This window comes from Nelumbo nucifera, chromosome 1, assembly GCF_055504915.1.
Source record: "Nelumbo nucifera cultivar China Antique chromosome 1, China Antique-T2T, whole genome shotgun sequence".
NCBI classification, from domain to species: domain Eukaryota; kingdom Viridiplantae; phylum Streptophyta; class Magnoliopsida; order Proteales; family Nelumbonaceae; genus Nelumbo; species Nelumbo nucifera.
This window is the reverse complement of record NC_142649.1, coordinates 68,538,755-68,557,320: the sequence shown is the minus strand read 5'-3', so window position 1 is coordinate 68,557,320 and position 18,566 is coordinate 68,538,755. Positions and strand designations below refer to the sequence as shown.

Sequence of the window (18,566 nt, the reverse complement as noted above, 5' to 3'; positions counted from 1 at the left end):
TACAATTGAGGCGGTTACATACAAATTTATGGGGAAGGTGTTATGTTCGCTGGTGATTATCAAACTGATTAAAGGCACAAGTACAAATTCGTTTTGGATTCCCTCTTTTATACTCCCTGTGTATAAAATTAACCTCTCTAAGGCCTACGATAGAGTGAATTGGAATTTCCTTATCCATTGCATGAGCTTATTGGGCTTCTCAAGCGAATTTTGTTCTTTGATTAAAGGTTGTATGGCCTCTCAAAGGATTTAAATTGGGCTCATATGACTTCAAACTGAGCCATCTCGGTAATCTTAGATTGTAGATCTCTTGCTAGGTCATTCTCTAATATTATTTTCTGCCATACTTCTCGTTCTTGTAATAGGGCAGCCCACGGGCTGGCCCAATTTGAGCTTAAGCACCAATACATCCCAGGTGTTGGTCCTTCCCCTCGGTTTGTATTTATTGAATGGTTTGTGCCTGATAAGGCTTCAAAAAAAAAAAAACCAAATTCCCATCAACTAATATATATGCTGTGAGCTGTGATAAACAGTCACATAAATCAAGAAGCACTTATCCAGATAATTAGTAAACCACATAAATTTGGTTTATCTCATGCTTGAAAACTTTATTACAAAATCGACAATTTAAAAAATAATAGATTTCATTACATTCAAATTAATACTAATATAATATTTTACAACATTAATAACGAAATTATATAGTCATAGTTTAAATTATAATTTTATGGATTATTAAATTCAATAAATAATTAATATTTTAAAATTTTGAATACTGATATTAGTTAAATAACTAAATAATATTGTAAACTAATTTCACTTGTATCAATTAATAATTCTAGAAAAATTAACTTTCAAAAAAATTAATATTTATTAATAATAATTTCAAAATCTATATATCTATTTATTATATATGTACTAAAATTAATATTTATTGTATTTTTAGTAATTATTTATTGTTTTTTATGAGAAATATATTTTCAATAATTATGTATACATATATTTTTGTTTTATTATTTAACAAAAAAATTTCAATAATTATTGGAGATTAAACTATTGTTATTTAACTTTTAAGTTTAATTTATTATACTTATTGTATTTTTGTTATAAATTTATTTTTAGTAATTATGTATTTTTCTTGTAATCTATTGATTAATATTTATTGGAGATTAAATTATTATTTGAGATTACACTATTTATTGATAAATTTAATATATTTTTAGTATTTATTGTATTATTGTAATTATTGTATTTTTATTAGTTCTTTTATTGTATTTTATTAATTTATCTGAAATTAGGAGTATTCACGAGTTGGTTCAATTCGGGTTGCATTGGTTTGGGCCAATTTTCAGTTTGATTGATCGGTTCAAAAGATTTAAACTTAAAAATTAAAAATTTATAGTGTTGTTATTAAAAGTTAAATTTATGATGTAAAATATACTATTAAACTAAGGAATATGGGAATTTTTTTCACTTTCTCGTTTTAAAAAATATAAAATATTAATATACATCTATTGTTAGGTTGGGAAATTATAAGACCAAAGTTGATCGGAAATACTAAAAACTGACAAACTCGGGTAACATTGGGTTGGGTTGGTCAGTTTCATCGGTTTGATGAACAACCCTAGCTAAAATTAATTATTGTTATTTTTGTATTGTAAAAAATTATTAAAAGTAATATATAAAAAATGAATAATTATTAATTAGTTAAAAATTAAAGTATAAAACAATTGTATACTCTTATGTGTTTCTATTGTTTAACTTTCGCTTAACAAAGCCTGTGCATCTCATGGGTCCCTGCTAGTAAGTCAAGAAACACATATCTATATAATTAGTAAACCACATAAATTTGGTTTATCTCGTGCTTGAATTACAATTTACAACCATGAAACATGAGAACATGGATAATTTCAAAAGAATTGTTTCATGTTTTTAAACGAAAAGAAGAAAAACTCGAAATCAAGGGGTTTATTTTGATAATTCGGATTTCCTTCCTCCTTACATGACCCAATGTGCAATTGGAAGATGGGTGTGGGGAGGATTTTATAGTGAAAATCTCAACTCCTGTTTTGATGACGTGGTAAGAGGATTTAGGCCATGTTTGGGAATTCTTAAGTTAAAAATAAGTGCTTATTTTATCTAATAAGAACTTAAATATGCATTTGTGACTATTTTGTCCTTCATTTTCTTTCAAAATTTCAAAATATACCCTTTGAAAAACACTTTTATTAAATTATTTTTATAAAAACACTTTATAAAAGTACTTTTATGAAAGCACTTTTGTAAAAGTACTTTTATAAAATTCAACTAGGGATAATTTTATATGTGGTATTTGAAAACTCAACTAGGGATAATTTTGGAAGAAAAAAATTGAATAAGTGCTTATTGTATAAGCACTTAAGAAAACTGAAAATTTGGGCTTAAAAAATAAGCCCTTATTTTTAAAATAAGAATTTATTTCAAGCTTAGTTCCCAAATACCAATAAATGCTTAATGGCCCAAATAAACACTTATTTTGAATAAGCACTTATTTTGGGCCGAGACTACCCCAATTAATGTTTATTTGTATTTGAGAAATAAGTAATTTTTAAGTATCCATTCAACACCTATCTTGGTTCGCCACGTCATTTTGAAAATCTTGTTAGAGTAATTGCTTATTTCTAAGCCACTCATTCAGTAAACATTTATTTTTATGGCTAAGCCCTCCAAAACTTAGCCTTAACCTAAAAAGAGATTAAAGGCTCTTTAGGGCCATAACCTTATCCATACATTGCATGGAATGTTCCTAGGCTGTTGAATCTCCTTTAATAAAGAAACCTTTTATTGTTAAATTAAAAAAAAAAAAGTACAAGCTTTACATTGGAATACAATGGTTCTTCTAATTGATCTAACGTAAGAACAGCATAGGAGAGGCAAATGGAACGTACCCAGATGGCCCAGATCCACGTTAAATCTCTCCTCTAATTGTGCAGATGGGGAGCAGGAAACAAAAGTTCCCCCCCAAAACAATTCATCACCATCCACCAAAGGCAAGCAACTAATAAGTGATGAGTGATGAGGCAGGCTACGCCTACGCCGCAAGCAGCTAAAAGAAGCATATTATTATTATTATTATTATTATTATTATTATTATTATTATTATTATTATTATTATTATTATTATTATTATTATTATTATTATTATCTCTCCATGTAAGACGTAACAATAAGTCAATAAATAAGTAAAACGACCGTGAGGATAGAAATACCTACCTATCCCCATTCCCCAATGCCCATGTGCCCACACCTATCATTCATGCGTCATTATTTGGCCATTACCCCTCCCCCCAGCCCCCTACGTAGATAATGTATGTAGGGGATGCGACGGATGGAATATTCCGGAAACCATCTTTCTCCTCTACCAGTAACATTCCTTCCTTTTAGCCCTTTGCACCACCACCATTCCGTAGGCTAAGGCCACTATGGCACAAAGTGAGGGGTCCACTTTACTTGATACTCCCACGTCCCAAGCCTCATGTTATTGCTAAATCAGCATGTTGATCCATAAGCATAGATATTTATAAAATTAGGTCTTGATTTATATATGCATTAATTATTGGAAGAAATTTCGATTTTAATGTTTTTTTTATAATTAAATTTTAAGACCGTTTAATAATTAATAAATAATTTATCAAGTATTTTTTTCAATTTTAAATACAAATAACAGAAGCTATACCAAACATATACAACGTCTTTCTCTCCCCCCACAGTCCACGCACTCTACGCTACGCTTTACCTTTGGGGTTCGGAGTTGATTGCTTAGAAATTTATTAGATAACAGGCTAGACTCTAGAGGAACGAGGATTCAGCTTAAGAGGCTTTTGACCTGGAAAAGGAGGACAATTTGCTGTTTGATCACCACAGAAAAAAAAAATCTGATTTTATCCTTTCTACTATATACCTACCCGATATTATATTTATTTTGAATTCTAAAGTCTCCAAGCTTCCTCTACTCTACTTCAATCCAAATTCCACTCTCCATTTCTTCAATTGGATTATAGTCTATGAATTAATTGAAAGGAGATGGCCAAAAGCTCTCCCACCGTGTAAGTTGTGAAAGGCTATGACTGCTAGCACAAATAATGGAGAAATGAGAAGATACTCTTCACCTCTCTCCATGTCTCCATCTATTTCTTACAGCTAATGAATATAGCATGGAATCAATTGCCCAATCACCAAAGGAGAATTGGAGAAAACGACTTTTTTTTTCTTTTTAGTGCAAAGGAAAAAACAGCGAAAATAACATAATAAAAGAAGTAATTCAGATTTCAGATTAAAAAAAGTTAAATTAATTACACGGAATGGTATTTACGCACAAAGAGAGAAGAAAAAGGGAAAAACCAAGCAGTAATAGGTGTAGACCTTAGAGTAGAATCCTGTGGTTAATAAAAGCTTTTAATAGACCTTCTTAGAGAAGAGGGAGCGGAGGCTAAAGAGGTTACCCCCGTTTCCACCGTTACCGGGGCCACCGCCGTTGCTCTGTTCACCGCCGCCGCCGCTATTCTCATCGCTTCTACAACTCATCTGAGAACGATAGCCTATACACATCGGAACATTCAAATTCAAAACCCTAGCTCTGGCTCCACCGCCACCACTTCGTCCACCAATACCACCGCCGACAACATTCTTACTCCGGCGAGTCTCTGATCCTTCCTTCTTTGACCCCTTATCGGCATTCCGAAGCAGAGGCTCGGAGCTTCTCGCGCCAGTGCCTCCACGCCGTACCTGCCAAACCGGGCTACTCCTCCCCAAATGGACCCCACCTCGACCGGGGCTACTCGGCCACTTCCTGAACTTGGACTCGCCCGTCGAGTTACTGCGTGAACAAGGGGCACTACTCACCTTCCGGGTAGCCGCCCCATTAGCTGCCATTTTCGGGCGGTTGCCGCTATTTCCAGCCGAACGGCTCCTGGAGAATGGCCATATGTTGATGTTGAGCTCCGCAGCGCTCGCGCCACTGCTGCTCTTTCTCTCTTTCTTCTTCTCTTTATCTCTGTCTTTTTCTTTGTCCTCGTGGCTGTTGGTGGTTGTGGAGGTTGCTGCGCCTGCTGCTTTCTTTTCACCCTTCCTGAAAATGTCTCTCCACCGCTTGGATGTTGATACCACGGATGGTGCTGACTCGGGCAACGCGGCTGATGACTCTGGTCTTGGTCCGGGTTCTGGTTCTGGCTCTGACTCTGGCTTTGGTTCTGTTTGTGGATCGGGTGTTTCTGGATTGGCTTTGGATTCTGAGTCAGTTGGGTCGGAATGGTACGTAGAAAGGAGATGAAGAGGGAGAAGGACGCCGTCAACGAATAATTCATCAGCGGAGAGGAGGTTAGGTTGTGGGAAGGATGGGTTTCTGACCATCCAGAATTCGAACTCCGGCGAGTTAGAAGCGCTACTTCTCCTCCCACTACTGCTCGGTGAGAGGATTGGATGGGGTGTAGGGGTTTGAGTCTCTGGTTCGAATCTGGGACTCTCCATGGATGAGAGGGAGAGGGGAGAGGGGAGAGGGGGGAGGGGGATTGGATTTGTGTTTTGTACTGAGATGGGTGGTGTGAAGTTTCTTTCTTTCCTCGGGAGTCAGCACATGGTTCCTTGCAGGGATCTACAGGCATTAAAGAAAAGGAGAATTGAGTTTTTAAAAGCTGAGCGGCTGAGCCTCGAAAAGGCTCGATACCACACGCAGTGAAACGAGAAGCGAAAGGGATATATAGAGAGAGAGAGAGAGAGAGTAGTGCGTAATGCGTTAGGGATGATAAATCATAAATCCCATTGCCATCTCTATCCATGGAGGGACCGCATGGGAAAACAAGAAACATCAAGTTCAATGACAGAACGATATCACAACCATGTGACGAGAGGGTCCCACCCCATCCCCATCTTACACGATTTTAGTTTAGCGAAGAATCCCCGTCGATATCGAACGGTCGGATCCTGAGATCGATCTCCATATGCTTCCCGAAACTATTTTCATCAATCAAGTGACTGAATCTCGTACTGGTGGTACTTAACAGAGTCCGCTAGTTTTCTGACATCATAAATTTTGATGGACGGATTGATTCCCCCCCGCGAATCGACCGCGGATGCTAGAAGATCACTGGGCCCCTCCCCTCCCGCAGTGGTGTATGGTAACAGGTAAGGCGATTGAATTTGGAATTCATCAGATTGATGTCATGTCGAGGACTCGAGGGAGGAGGGACCACGGATATATGGGAATTGAGTAATCGAATTTATGTGTGTTGGCTCTTTGTGAGGTGTAATAATACGTGGCGTTGACATCCACCATTGTTACTGCAGATCCTTGTCCTCAAATGGTTTCTTACATCCCTTCATCTTAGGAAACTATTATTTAAAAAAAAAAAGAAAATAAAATTACATTACAACTGAACTACGTGTGGAGAAAAGGAGTGGGCTAGAAAGAGATAATACATTAATTTTATGTTTTGTGTAGTAAACTAGTAATGTCATTGCCACGTCAACTAATAGGAGAGGATTTTAGTAAATATTCAAAAAATAGGAAAATTTTTAATAATTACCGGACAGTAGGGGAAAAGTTTAGGTAAATTTCACCAAAGTGGACAATCTGAATTTATTGGTACTTCAGGTCATCTGATAACGGTTGAAGCAACTGAACCATATGCATTTGTCTTTTAGTGGATGGAATAGTTGTATGATAAAATATTTTCAAGGGTATAGAATTCAACACAGACATGCAATTCAGCCATTGAATAAGCCATATAAGTCATTCAGTTTCAGCTATTTCATAGGTGGATGCTTTCTTTCCTTGTCAATACTCAAATTTCTATTATTTAATTCACCATTTTCATCACCTAAGCTTTGTCCCACCTATATGGGTTCCTTGTCTCACCATTTTGTTATGTTTAATTCTATATCCAGTGTAAAATTATCCATTTTAGTATTTTAATAATCCTTGTTCTTTCTGCCCCTAGCCCTTTTGGCACCTTTAAGTGCAATAGATCACTTTTTACGGGTGTGGGTGATGTATATGGTCTATTATTTAAATCATTTATAATATTATTTTATTACTAAGACTATCATCGTCATAATCAATGCCTTATCCCAATTATATGGGGTTGGCTACATGAATCCTTTTTGCTAATTCGTTCTATTTAGGGGGTGTTTTTTTTTTCTAGCATTTAACAAGGGGGAAAGTTGGTCAATCGGATTTTGATTCCTATTAACGCATTGACCAAAAGTTTATTTTCCTTATCCATCTCATAAGTGGGTAAATAAGTTTTCCACTTTGAGGGAAAGTTGTCAATACTGAATGAGACAAAAATGCCTCATTTGATATTGGATTTTTATGGCTAAAATGGTCATTGCCTTATTTACATGAAAAATAAAAGAACATGGGTAAATGCACTTACCCGGATAAGTCTTTCTTGAGAAACACTTACCTGGGTAAATGCATTTACCCGGATAAAGTAACTTATCAAAAAGCGAACAGAGCCTTAATGCTATATTCACTATTAGATAATTAGTGTTTAAATAATTTCTTACTACTATTCATGTCCTGTTTGGTTTATCCTAAGCTCTTTTAGTTCCTTCAATGTATTTTCAATCATTGCCAAAAATATAAAAATTAAATAGTACTATTGCAATGGTAAATCAATTAAGATACTAACATCTTCTTGAAAGTGTAAACCAGATGCTACAGTTAGTAGGAAAATCATTGTTAACAAGAAAAATATAATTAGAGAGAAATCAGCTGTGAACGGTTTTTCAAAAACTGTTATAAAGAGATTGGGTTTTATGGTTGTCACAAAACCACTTATAGGACACGAAAACAAGAAGAATCAAGTGAAATGCGGTTGCAAATCTTTGACTAACTAATTAATAACATCGTGATCATTGTTCTAATCAACTCCATTTGAATTTGCACCAACACAAATGCATGGGAGTGTAAGTACACTTTTACTTCAGATTTTACTTTATTTCAGGCTTTATTTTTCTGTTGTGCCTCAAACAAACAAAACCAAGTAGGGGTGACAAATGAAACTAAACTCTTGACAAATAAAGCCAAGAACTCTTATTTGCATAATACTTTCTCCAATATAAATGAGTTAGAAGTTTAGCACATATTAGCAGTAGGGATGCAATCAAGCTGAGTTGAGCCAAATTTTAGCATGTCTTAACTAGGTTAAACCAAAATACACCCATATTCAAACTTGAGTTTGATTTTGAAAGTTGAAAAACTAATTAAGCCAGATTCAACAATCTTTAGGGTGGAATATTTTATTAGTTGAATTCAAGTTCAAAAAAAAAAAACTAATCAAATATACTTTGAGATTTAGGGCCTGTTCGTTTGTTCTGGAGTCTGACATTTGAAAGTGCAATAATTACATTAAGGTCCCATTTGCTTTTCGGTAAGTTACTTACCCGAGTAAATGCACTTACTTGGGTAAGTTTTTCTTGATTTCCCAGTAAGTGCATTTACCCATGTTCTTTTATTTCCAATGTAAATAAGGCAATGGTCATTTTATCCATAACAATCCGTTATTAAAAGGGGCATTTTTGCCTTATTCAAGTGTTGGCAATTTTCCCCTAGGTGGAAAAGTCATTTATCCACCTAGAAGATGGATATCACTTACCCAGGTAAGTGATACCCAGGAAAATAAACTTTCCTTGATCCCCATATAAATCTGAACAAAGAACAAGGGATTCTTGGTCAATGGGAATCAAAATCCCATTGACCAATTTTCCCCCTCTCAAAATCCAGAAAAAGATCACCCCTAAGATGTATATTGGTATTGGTGAACTTTTCTTTCCTTTGAACTCTGAATGTAGAGAATGTTGTTCTTAATTCTGAAAATTATCAAATATTCATTTTGACCCCATATATGAGAGTTTTTGTTTGTCTTTTTGGAATTATCACTAAAAAACAAAAAGTTGTATGATTGCACTTTAAAAAATAAAAAATACGAGGAAACAACAACTATTTTTCTTTTAAAGTTAAAAAATTCCTCTAAGAAATAAGAGTTAATAGAAAACCAAGAGGCCCTTAAACTTGAATTCAGCCTAATCAAATTCCAACCTTAAACCACAATTTAATTGCACCCCTAATTGGTAGTCAAATGTTCTTAGATTTCTAATTCATAATGGGGCCTGCCAGAGCAGACAGAAATGCAAAAATAGCATCTTAACTATTAGTTAAGATAGTACAGTTTCGTCTCTATGTCTGGTGCCCTGTCAAAACTAACGCCTAATAAGGATCACATGGGTGCCTAATGACACCAGAATTGACATGCAGTGGTGCTGCTAAAAAGCTACTTTTTCTTGATGAGCCAAAAGCAAAATTGATGGATTTTCATTGGGAGTTTGGGACTCTTTTTCCAGCTATTCCTATCCTATGGAATGCTCTTGAGGAGACCCTACTCAGAAGTCGCAGTGAGCAAAGGAATGTAGTCTAATCTACATTCATTTTGTTGAGATCAGGGGTCTTACCTCTCCAAGTACACACTTTATGTTTACGAAAATCTGGCGTGTCTCTATGAATTGGTTCTGTAGCCCATTGTATCTTGTATGGCTCATCCTGTTCCAAGGGTGAATCAAGGGATTTTTTTTTAGGTAAGAATGTTGAAGTTGAGGGTTGCAAAATTGGCTGAAAAGACCTAAATTCAAATTGGATCCTATCGATTGGATCTAAGTACTTAAGAGATTTACTATGTTTTATCTAGAGAATGACCCCATGTTAAGGGGCAACCATATGAGTCTTACATCTTTATAATTGACAATTTATTTTGATCTCTTTTGTTTGAAAATCACTATTAATTTATGTTGTTTTTAGTATAATTTAAGAGATTAAATGAGGTCTTATTTGTAAGCAGTAACCCACTTTAATTGGTATTTACTATTTATTTGATAAATTTAATTTTAAAATCTAGATTAAGCTACACTTCCAAAGCAAGTTCAATATACCTTGCAATTAATAAACTATTTCATCTAAAAGAATGAAACTCACACCATTTGTATTAATTGTTTTGCCATTTTTATGAATTTCATTTATTTTTATTTTTATCCATTTAATATTTTGAATACTTTTAAGTTAAATTATTTGTTTAATCGTTACTTTTGAAATTGTTGTATTTGAGTAAAATTCAGTTACTACCATAACTTTTGAAGTGGTTACCTTTTAGGAATTAGGATGCGACGTGTGTGAATTTTAAGAGAGGGTGGAGTTATCACTTTTTTTGTGAGTGGATATACATTTTTAAGAATGAAAGCTTAACCTCTTCTAAAATGCAACCATAAATTATCTAATTAATGCTGCCATAATCCATGTCCATGTCCAACAGACTGACATGTGGCAGGATTTTATCTAATTGCATCCTTGGTTGGGCATAACTCATATTGAATAGCATCACTATGCCATCCTATTATTTAAGCTCTCTAGCACTCTTCAGTTCGTCTTGCACTCACAAGCATGGCTCGTAGGGATCCATGGCCTTAGACCTTTCGTGCTCACAAGTCGCTGGATCGCATTAACTTGTCTAGCTCACTAGTTCGTTACACTTCAAATCATCTAGTTCGGGACAGCATCGGTTCTTATTTCTAGGGATTCGGATGAACTGGAGACAAAGTTGTACACACCGGACTGGGCTACTTATCACGAATGAACACACCAGTATTCACTATGGGCCCCATCTGTACTGACGTATTCACTCGTGATATGTAACCCAGGCCGGTGTTCATGGTTTTGTCTCCGGCTAATTCGAGTTCCATACCTAGTTGATTGTTTAGCCACCACTATTAGGAAGAATCTAGATGGTATGAGCCGGTTGGTTGGTTGGGATTTGTTTGGCCAAAATGGTTATGCATGCTTGACAGCACGAGAAAACAATCGAGGTAATCCCGTGTTGTAGCTAGGTTAAATATTGAAGTCATATAGCGTGGAAGATAATGATAAAAATAAGGCTGTGTTTGGTTGCAGTGTAATTTTATTTGCACTAGCACAAATGTATGGAAGTGCAAATGAAAAAATACAAATTCTAGTTTAATTTTGTTTTGTGTTCTACTTTATTCTATTTCATGTTTTAATTTATTTCACTTACATTGCAATCAAACAAAATAAGCTAAAATTTGAAACAAAAATAGATTAAAATTTACACTCAAATAATTTGTATTGCCATAATTTTGCATCAGTGCAAATCTATTTGTATTGCAACCAAACACAGCCTAAGCTATATTGAGAGAGATGACTTTTTTTTAAAGCGAATATATAACTTATTATATCTTTCTAGAGTAGTAGTAATGTAGTATGCCATACATGACATCAATCCTGTGGATGTATTTTGTAATTATATTGATCATGGTCATCAGTTTCTCACTAATCACTAGCATACAATGAGAACATCTTTTTATTAATTTAATATACATGTATGAGAGATATTCCAATTGTATGCATTGTTGTGAGATTTTGCTTACACGAGATCCGGTTACAGTTATGCCATTATGCTCTCAATGCCTATCTGCTTGCTTAGCATAAGGTAAACCCCAATATAACTTGGGGTTGAACTTGGTTTTCGTTTGATTAAAGTCCGCTTAGTTGAGCATAGGGCTGCAATTAGCGCTGGTTAGCCCAAATCCGACCAAGAGTCGGGTTGAGTTGGGTCAGGTTGAAATTTTGGTTAGGGTTAGAGTTAAGTGTGAATCTAAATTAACTTTAGGTGGGATTAGGGTTGATGCCTTCGTCAATCCAAACCCAATTTAACTTCATATATGTATCTATATGTATGGTAACAATTTTAAGTTTAAAGGCAAATTATTATTTTCTTTTCAAAAAGCATGATAAGTATGTTCTTTTACATATATGATGCTAAAACTGAATTGATCTCAATATAACCTTTGGCATTTTCAAACAATGTTATCCCTCTCAGACTGGAACCCACTTACTCACATTTCCACACTTGCCAACCCAAGATTTTACCATTACAAAGTAATGGCTTCTAATGCATATAGGAATATGTAATGTTATTTTCAATCTCCTTTTGTCTTTAACAGGGAACCTTTGTTATGTCACTTAACAGTAGATCTAAATGTACAACTTTCACACATTAACATGGGCGATGATGGAATTAGGGATGGCAATTTTTCTCATGTCCGTCGGATATCCGATCTCCTCGACGGATTGGGGAGGGGGATTAATAGGAATTCCCAATCAAGGTTGGGGTTGAGGATGGGAATGAAGTTCCTACCCCGCATCGACCCTGACCATGTATATGTATATATTAAATATATATTATTATATATATGATAATATTTATAATATATATATATATGTTTAAAATATAAATAATATTTTAAAATTTTATTTTATTTTAAGTAATTATTTTTCAAAAATTCTGTTAATTAAATAATTTCAGGGATTCAGATCCCTGTGAGTGTGGGGAACCCACCATCATTGGAGATCGGGAATGAAGGACAATTTTTATCCCTGACAGGGATCGGAGTCGGGGACGAGAAATATGATTCCCACTCTGAATCCACTTATTGCCTGCCAATTTAACTCAGTTATTTAAGGGTTTTATTTTACTACAATGAATAGGTTTGATGATTAGGGTAATCACTTTTTTGGGGGGATATGGAAGCGATCCATTTGTCGATAGGCATCGAGGCAAAACTTTTGCTTTCAAATGGAAATTTGTGACTGAATAATGATTTGAAGGTTTTGGGCCTTCAATCTTTTTCTGCAGTGGAGCTTTCAATTGGTGGAACAATGGGCTTCAATCATTTTGAAAACATAGAGGACCACCGAATACAACATTGTTATTAAAATTGATATTATATTAAATTTAACATTAGCCGTGTGAACTGATCATTTAAAAAATAAGTATAATAAATAAGAATTATTATTATTAACGATAGAGATGGCTAAAATACAGAAAAGGAGAATTGATATCTTAATCTAGTATGTACTAATTAGGTCAAACAGTTCCACTGGCCAGGTCATTGGATTATTATTGATTAAATCAACATATTATTTTCAAGTAGATGTTTTAGGGGTCAAATAGGCCTAAGAAAATCTCATTAGGTGAAGGATCGAGTGGTCAGATCGACCAGTTCAATTGCAGGTTGAAAACACTGACAGTGACTTAACTATAGAATTGGATTTGAATTGCATATTATGTATTAATGAATTAAAGTTCAAATGGCTAGAACACTATATATTATAAATAAAAATATCTATATATGCTTATAATACCATATATCATGAACAAATGACATTTATTATTATTATTATTATTTGTAATGGGCTAAAAAGAATCTTGCTGATGAATATACGTGAATTTTTATATAGCTATATGCATATATTTGTAATATTATCAAATTTAAATAGAATATGAATATACATATAATGAACTTATATATCTTTAACAAGATTGGGTTAAATTTGACTGATACTACTAACTTACACCTCCAGACAGAGAGGAATAATAATAATAATAATAATAATAATAATAATAATAATAATAATAATAATAATAATAATAATAATAATCCAGTGTTTTGAATTGAAAAGAAAATGGGATCTAGACCATGTATATTGGAGATTGTAAGAACATGTTGAAGGATAATCAGCCAACAAAAAAAAAAACACAAACTCTATAAGCTTTTAAAAATGGAAAAATGTACAAAATGAAATTGACAAATTGCAGCCACAAAACAATAGGTTGTGTTTGGTTTGATAAAAAACAGAAACATAACGAAAAGTTATCAAGGAATTTGATAAAATTTGTTGACAACTTCCCCTCAATTTTCTTCTTCTCTCTCATTTTCTATAAATTCAAACATAACCTAAGGAATAAGGATCTAATAGGTGGGTAAGTAGGAGGTTATGGGATCTTTATTTTCCCACGTTGTTCGTGCTGCTTACATTGTTAGACTTGATTGGATTAAATGGTTAAACCACCAGACCCTGAATTGTAGCGAACATGGTTTTTAGGGAGCGCGAATTCTGTGGACCCTCGGTTCACAAGAAGCGTGCACCTGCCAATGAAAAATGAATACATCATCTTAATAAGTTAACACGAGTTTAACGGGGCTGCATGGTTAATAATGGTCTAACTGGTTGAACCAGCCACTAAAGACAAAAAACAATAAAACCCAATAATACTTTTGTCTCTCATTCAAACTCCTCCCACTGTCTCTCAAGTCTGAACATACTGTAACTAGACCACCGGCCACTACAACAATTGACGTTCAGCATGAGGCATCAACAGACGACTAGAGATTGACGATAAATTCTTCTTCTTCTCTTTCTCCTCCACCTTCTTCTTCCCCATTTCTTATTCTTTTTCTCACTTTTATCAACAACAATCCTCTGAAATCTTAAGGCCGTGTCCCAAAACCCCAACACCTCTGTCTGATCTAATGGCAAGGAATCAACCGCTACTAGTTGATCTAACGGCAAGATCATTAAAGTAGGCTGAGCTCTGACATTTGAAAACCTCATTTTTAGTAGCTTTAAAGAATTCCCCAATCCTCGCTTAGTACATATAGATTTTCCAAGAGCATTTAAATTTAAACACTTGGACTGGACAATTTGAGAAGCAATCGACTGTAGCACATTTATATGAAGTTTGGATTACAATCAATCTAATCCCGACACACAGAAGTTGGTAGCAAAATATTACCTTAAAGTCTGAATGCTAGAGCAGAAAACATTGGTCTCACGATGCATGAAATCAACTAATATGTCGGTGGCAATGCAAGAGAGAGTGTTCCAATTGATTTTGGCCTTCTTCATTGTTTTTCAATTTTTCTTTTTCTACCTACATATCCTGCACTGCCATTCCATTTGTGATAGGAAGAGAAGAAGAAGAAGATTTTACCGCCGATCACCGATCATCGGTCTCCCAACTTGGTTGCTGTGATTTGATGCTAAAAGACTGTGAGAGGGGAATTTGAATGGAGGAGGTTGTCATTTTTCACTTTTTTGTCTCTTAGTGGTTGTTTGGACCAGCCTTAATAGAGCAATTTCGTTAAATTCCTTTTAGCTTAATAAGGTGATGTGCTCATTTTTCATTTGCAGGTGCACGCTTTTTGTGAACCTAAATCCACAGAATTTGAGCTCGTTTTTGGGTCGGTTAGTACTTTTTAGGTGCTGTTGGTTTTTCTTTTGGTCATTCATCCCTGTAAATGCAATTATTTGAGTGAGTGCATTTACTTATGTTATTTTATTTCCTAGGTAAGTGAGATAATGACCATTTGACCCTTAAAACGACAAAGTTAGAAAGGATAATATTATCTCATCATGTGTTGTTAATTTTTCCCTAAGTTACTCCCTTAAGAAGGATAACTAGGGAAAATGACTTTTACATTGGATTCACATGAATTAACAAAAAAATGGGAAAAATGATCAATGAAAACTACAATCCCATTGGCTGGCTTTCCTCCTTCATAATCTGAAAAACAAATGGAGCGTTATTTGAGAGAACAAAACGATCAAACCAAATGGCCCGTTATGTAGGGATTGACAAGATTGATTTTGGTTTTGGTTTTCTTTCATTGAGATTTGATAACGACCAAAAGTCTCAGTATCTAAACTGGTATCTTGAATGAATGACACGCGCAAAGAAAATATTTTATTTCTGCATATATATAGATATAAGGCTAACTGATTTTGGACAAGTGGGAGGCCACGTGGCCTATTTACAAAGTTGTTGTAACAGCCTATGTTTTGGCTAACACCCCCCTCTCAAGTTGGATGTGGGAAGCAACGCCCAACTTGGATAATAGCTGTTGAAATCAATCTGCATTGAGAGTTTTGATAAGGTCAGCTGGCTGAAGGGCTCCAGAAATATGGAAGGTCTGAATTTCCTTCTTCTGGATATATTCGCGTACAAAATGACAATCAATGTCAATGTGTTTCGTACGCTCATGAAAAACTGGATTGGCTGCAATGTGTATTGCGGCCTTGCTATCACAATAGAGATGCATGGGTGCTAGAAGGGTAATTGTAAGATCGGCAAGGATCCTCTTAAGCCACAAAAGTTCGCAAGTAGCAACAGTCATTGCCCGATATTCGGCTTCTGTAGAGGAGTGTGAAATTGTATATTGTTTCTTAGTATTCCAAGAAAGTGGTGAGTTTCCAAGAAAGGTGGTATATCCGGTGGTTGATCGCTGAGTGATTGGACAGCTAGCCCAATTAGAGTCACAGTAACCTTGAAGCTGGAAGTCATTATGTGATGATAGAAATAGTCCATGTGCCGGGGTGGCCTTGAGGTAGTGAACAACATGAAGGGCAGCATCCAAGTGTTCCTGACGAGGATCTTTCATGAACTAACTAAGAGAGTGTACTGCAAAGCTTAACTCGGGTCGAGTGACTATAAGATAGACCAATCGACCCACTAAACGCCTGAACCGGGCAGGGTCAGAGATGGGCGGACTAGAGTCATCATGAAAATGCTTTTGTTGTTCCATAGGAGTTGGGCTTGATTTACAGTCAATCATGCCTGCTTCAGTAATGAAGTCAAGGATATACTTATGTTGATTGAGGAAGATTCCATCAGTAGTTCTGGAGACTTCAATGCCCATGAAATAATGTAAGGGCCCAAGGTCCTTTGTCTTGAAGCAACTGTTTATGTGGCTTTTAAGAGAAGCAATGCGAGCTGGATCATTCCCGGTGACGATCAGGTCATCCACATACACAAGGACAACAATGTATGAGTTGGACTGGTGTGATGTGAATAAGGAATAGTCGGCCACTGACTACTGGAAACCAATGTCAATGAGAGCTTGTGTAAATTTTGCGAACCATTGCCGTGAAGCCTGCTTAAGGCCATAGAGTGACTTATTTAACTTGCAAACACGATGATCATTATAGGTAAGAAAACCGAGAGGGGGCGTCATGTAGACTTATTCATGGAGGTCTCCATGTAGAAAGGCGTTGTTGACATCCAACTTGTGCAATTCCCAACATTTTGCGGCGAAAACCGCAAGTAGACAACGCATAGTCACCAATTTTGCAATAGGAGCAAAGGTATTATGATAATCCAATCCTTCAACCTAAGTGTAGCCCTTTGCTACAAGACGTGCTTTGTAGCGAATTATGGACCCATTTGGCTTTAACTTCAATTTATAGACCCATTTGCAGCCTATGGCCCATTTTCCAGAAAGGAGATTTGTTAAGGTCCAGGTATTGTTACGGTCCAATGCTACAAGCTCGTCAGCCATGACTACCTGCCAATGAGGGCATTTGGCAGGTTAAGAATACATTGTAGGTTTAGGGGGATGATGGGATGTAGGGGTGAATAGGGCATGGTGGGCCGTGAGAGATGTAGGGAGGTCACACACAAAGTCTTGTTGATGTGATGGGAGGTGGCGTATGCGAGTGGGACGAGAATTAATGGGGCCATCAATAGCATGATTGTGATCAGGCCCATTATTTGTGTCTTGACATGCGATGGGACTGTTATTGTCTATAATGGGTTCAATAATGCTCTCATGCACATGGTGTCCATCACTATGTGAAGGAAGATCACATCCATCATCAAGTTGAGGCATAGGAGTTATAGTAATTTCAGTTTGAATCAATAGTCGGTGTTGCAGCAAATGGAAAAACAGATTCATAAAAAACTACATCCCGTGATGTGAATATCTATTTAGTGTCGAGGTTGAACACCTTGTACCCTTTTTGACCGTGTGGATAGCCAATGAACACACATCGGGTTGAACGAGCAGCAAATTTGTCTTGGGGAATCAATCTGATTTGAGCATAATATAAGCAGCCAAACACCCTGAGGTAGTTGTAGTTAGGGGGTCGAAGATGAAGCTTCTCATATGGAGACTTTCCTCCCAACAAGGGTGTCGGTGTGATGTTGATGAGATAGCTTGCTGTAATAAGGCACTCGCCCCAAAAGGAAATAGGTAAGCATGCTTGAAAGCGAAGAGCACGAGAAACTTCTAATAGGTGTCGATGTTTGCGTTCGGCAACACCATTTTGTTGTGGTGTGTCAACACAAGACTGCTGTTAGATGATGCCTTTCTGCTGAAAAAAAATCTTGCAATGGGCCAGACATGAATTCTAGGCCATTGTTAGATCGAACCTGCTGAATTGAGTATTTAAATTGTGTTTCCACCATTGCACAAAAAAAAGTGAGGTAATGAAAAACTTCAGATTTATACCTCATGAGAAACGTCCAAGTACATCTAGTGTAATTATCTACTATAGTGAGAAAGAAATGAGCATTAGTGTGAGACGAGGTTTTATAACCACCCCATATATCACAATGTATCAATCGAAATGGACAAGTAATATGAATATGACTAATTGGAAACTGACTTCTTGTCTGCTTGGCACGGTGGCAAGCATCACAACATACATAAGAGGGAGAAGGAGAGAGTTCAGGTAGCAAAAACATACAAGACTTGGAAGCGTGACCGAGGCGCTTATGCCACAATTCATAGGATAATGCTAAGCTGGTAAGATAAATTGAGGTGGGAGGAGAAAAACAAATGTAGTAGAGACCATCTCAGAGTTCACCCATTCCAATCGTGATCTTTGAGATTGGGTCTTGTAT

At 35.8% G+C, this 18,566-nt stretch overlaps 1 protein-coding gene across 1 annotated transcript; it reads right to left on the bottom strand.

Moving 5' to 3' along the window:
- Window positions 1-4,279: 4,279 nt before the first annotated feature.
- LOC104594093 (serine/arginine repetitive matrix-like protein) lies at window positions 4,280-5,752 on the bottom strand. The gene has a single exon (XM_010254233.3). The coding sequence runs from the start codon at window positions 5,503-5,505 to the stop codon at window positions 4,435-4,437; it is 1,071 nt and encodes a 356-aa protein (XP_010252535.1). The 5' UTR covers window positions 5,506-5,752; the 3' UTR covers window positions 4,280-4,434.
- Between the last annotated feature and the right edge of the window lie 12,814 nt (window positions 5,753-18,566).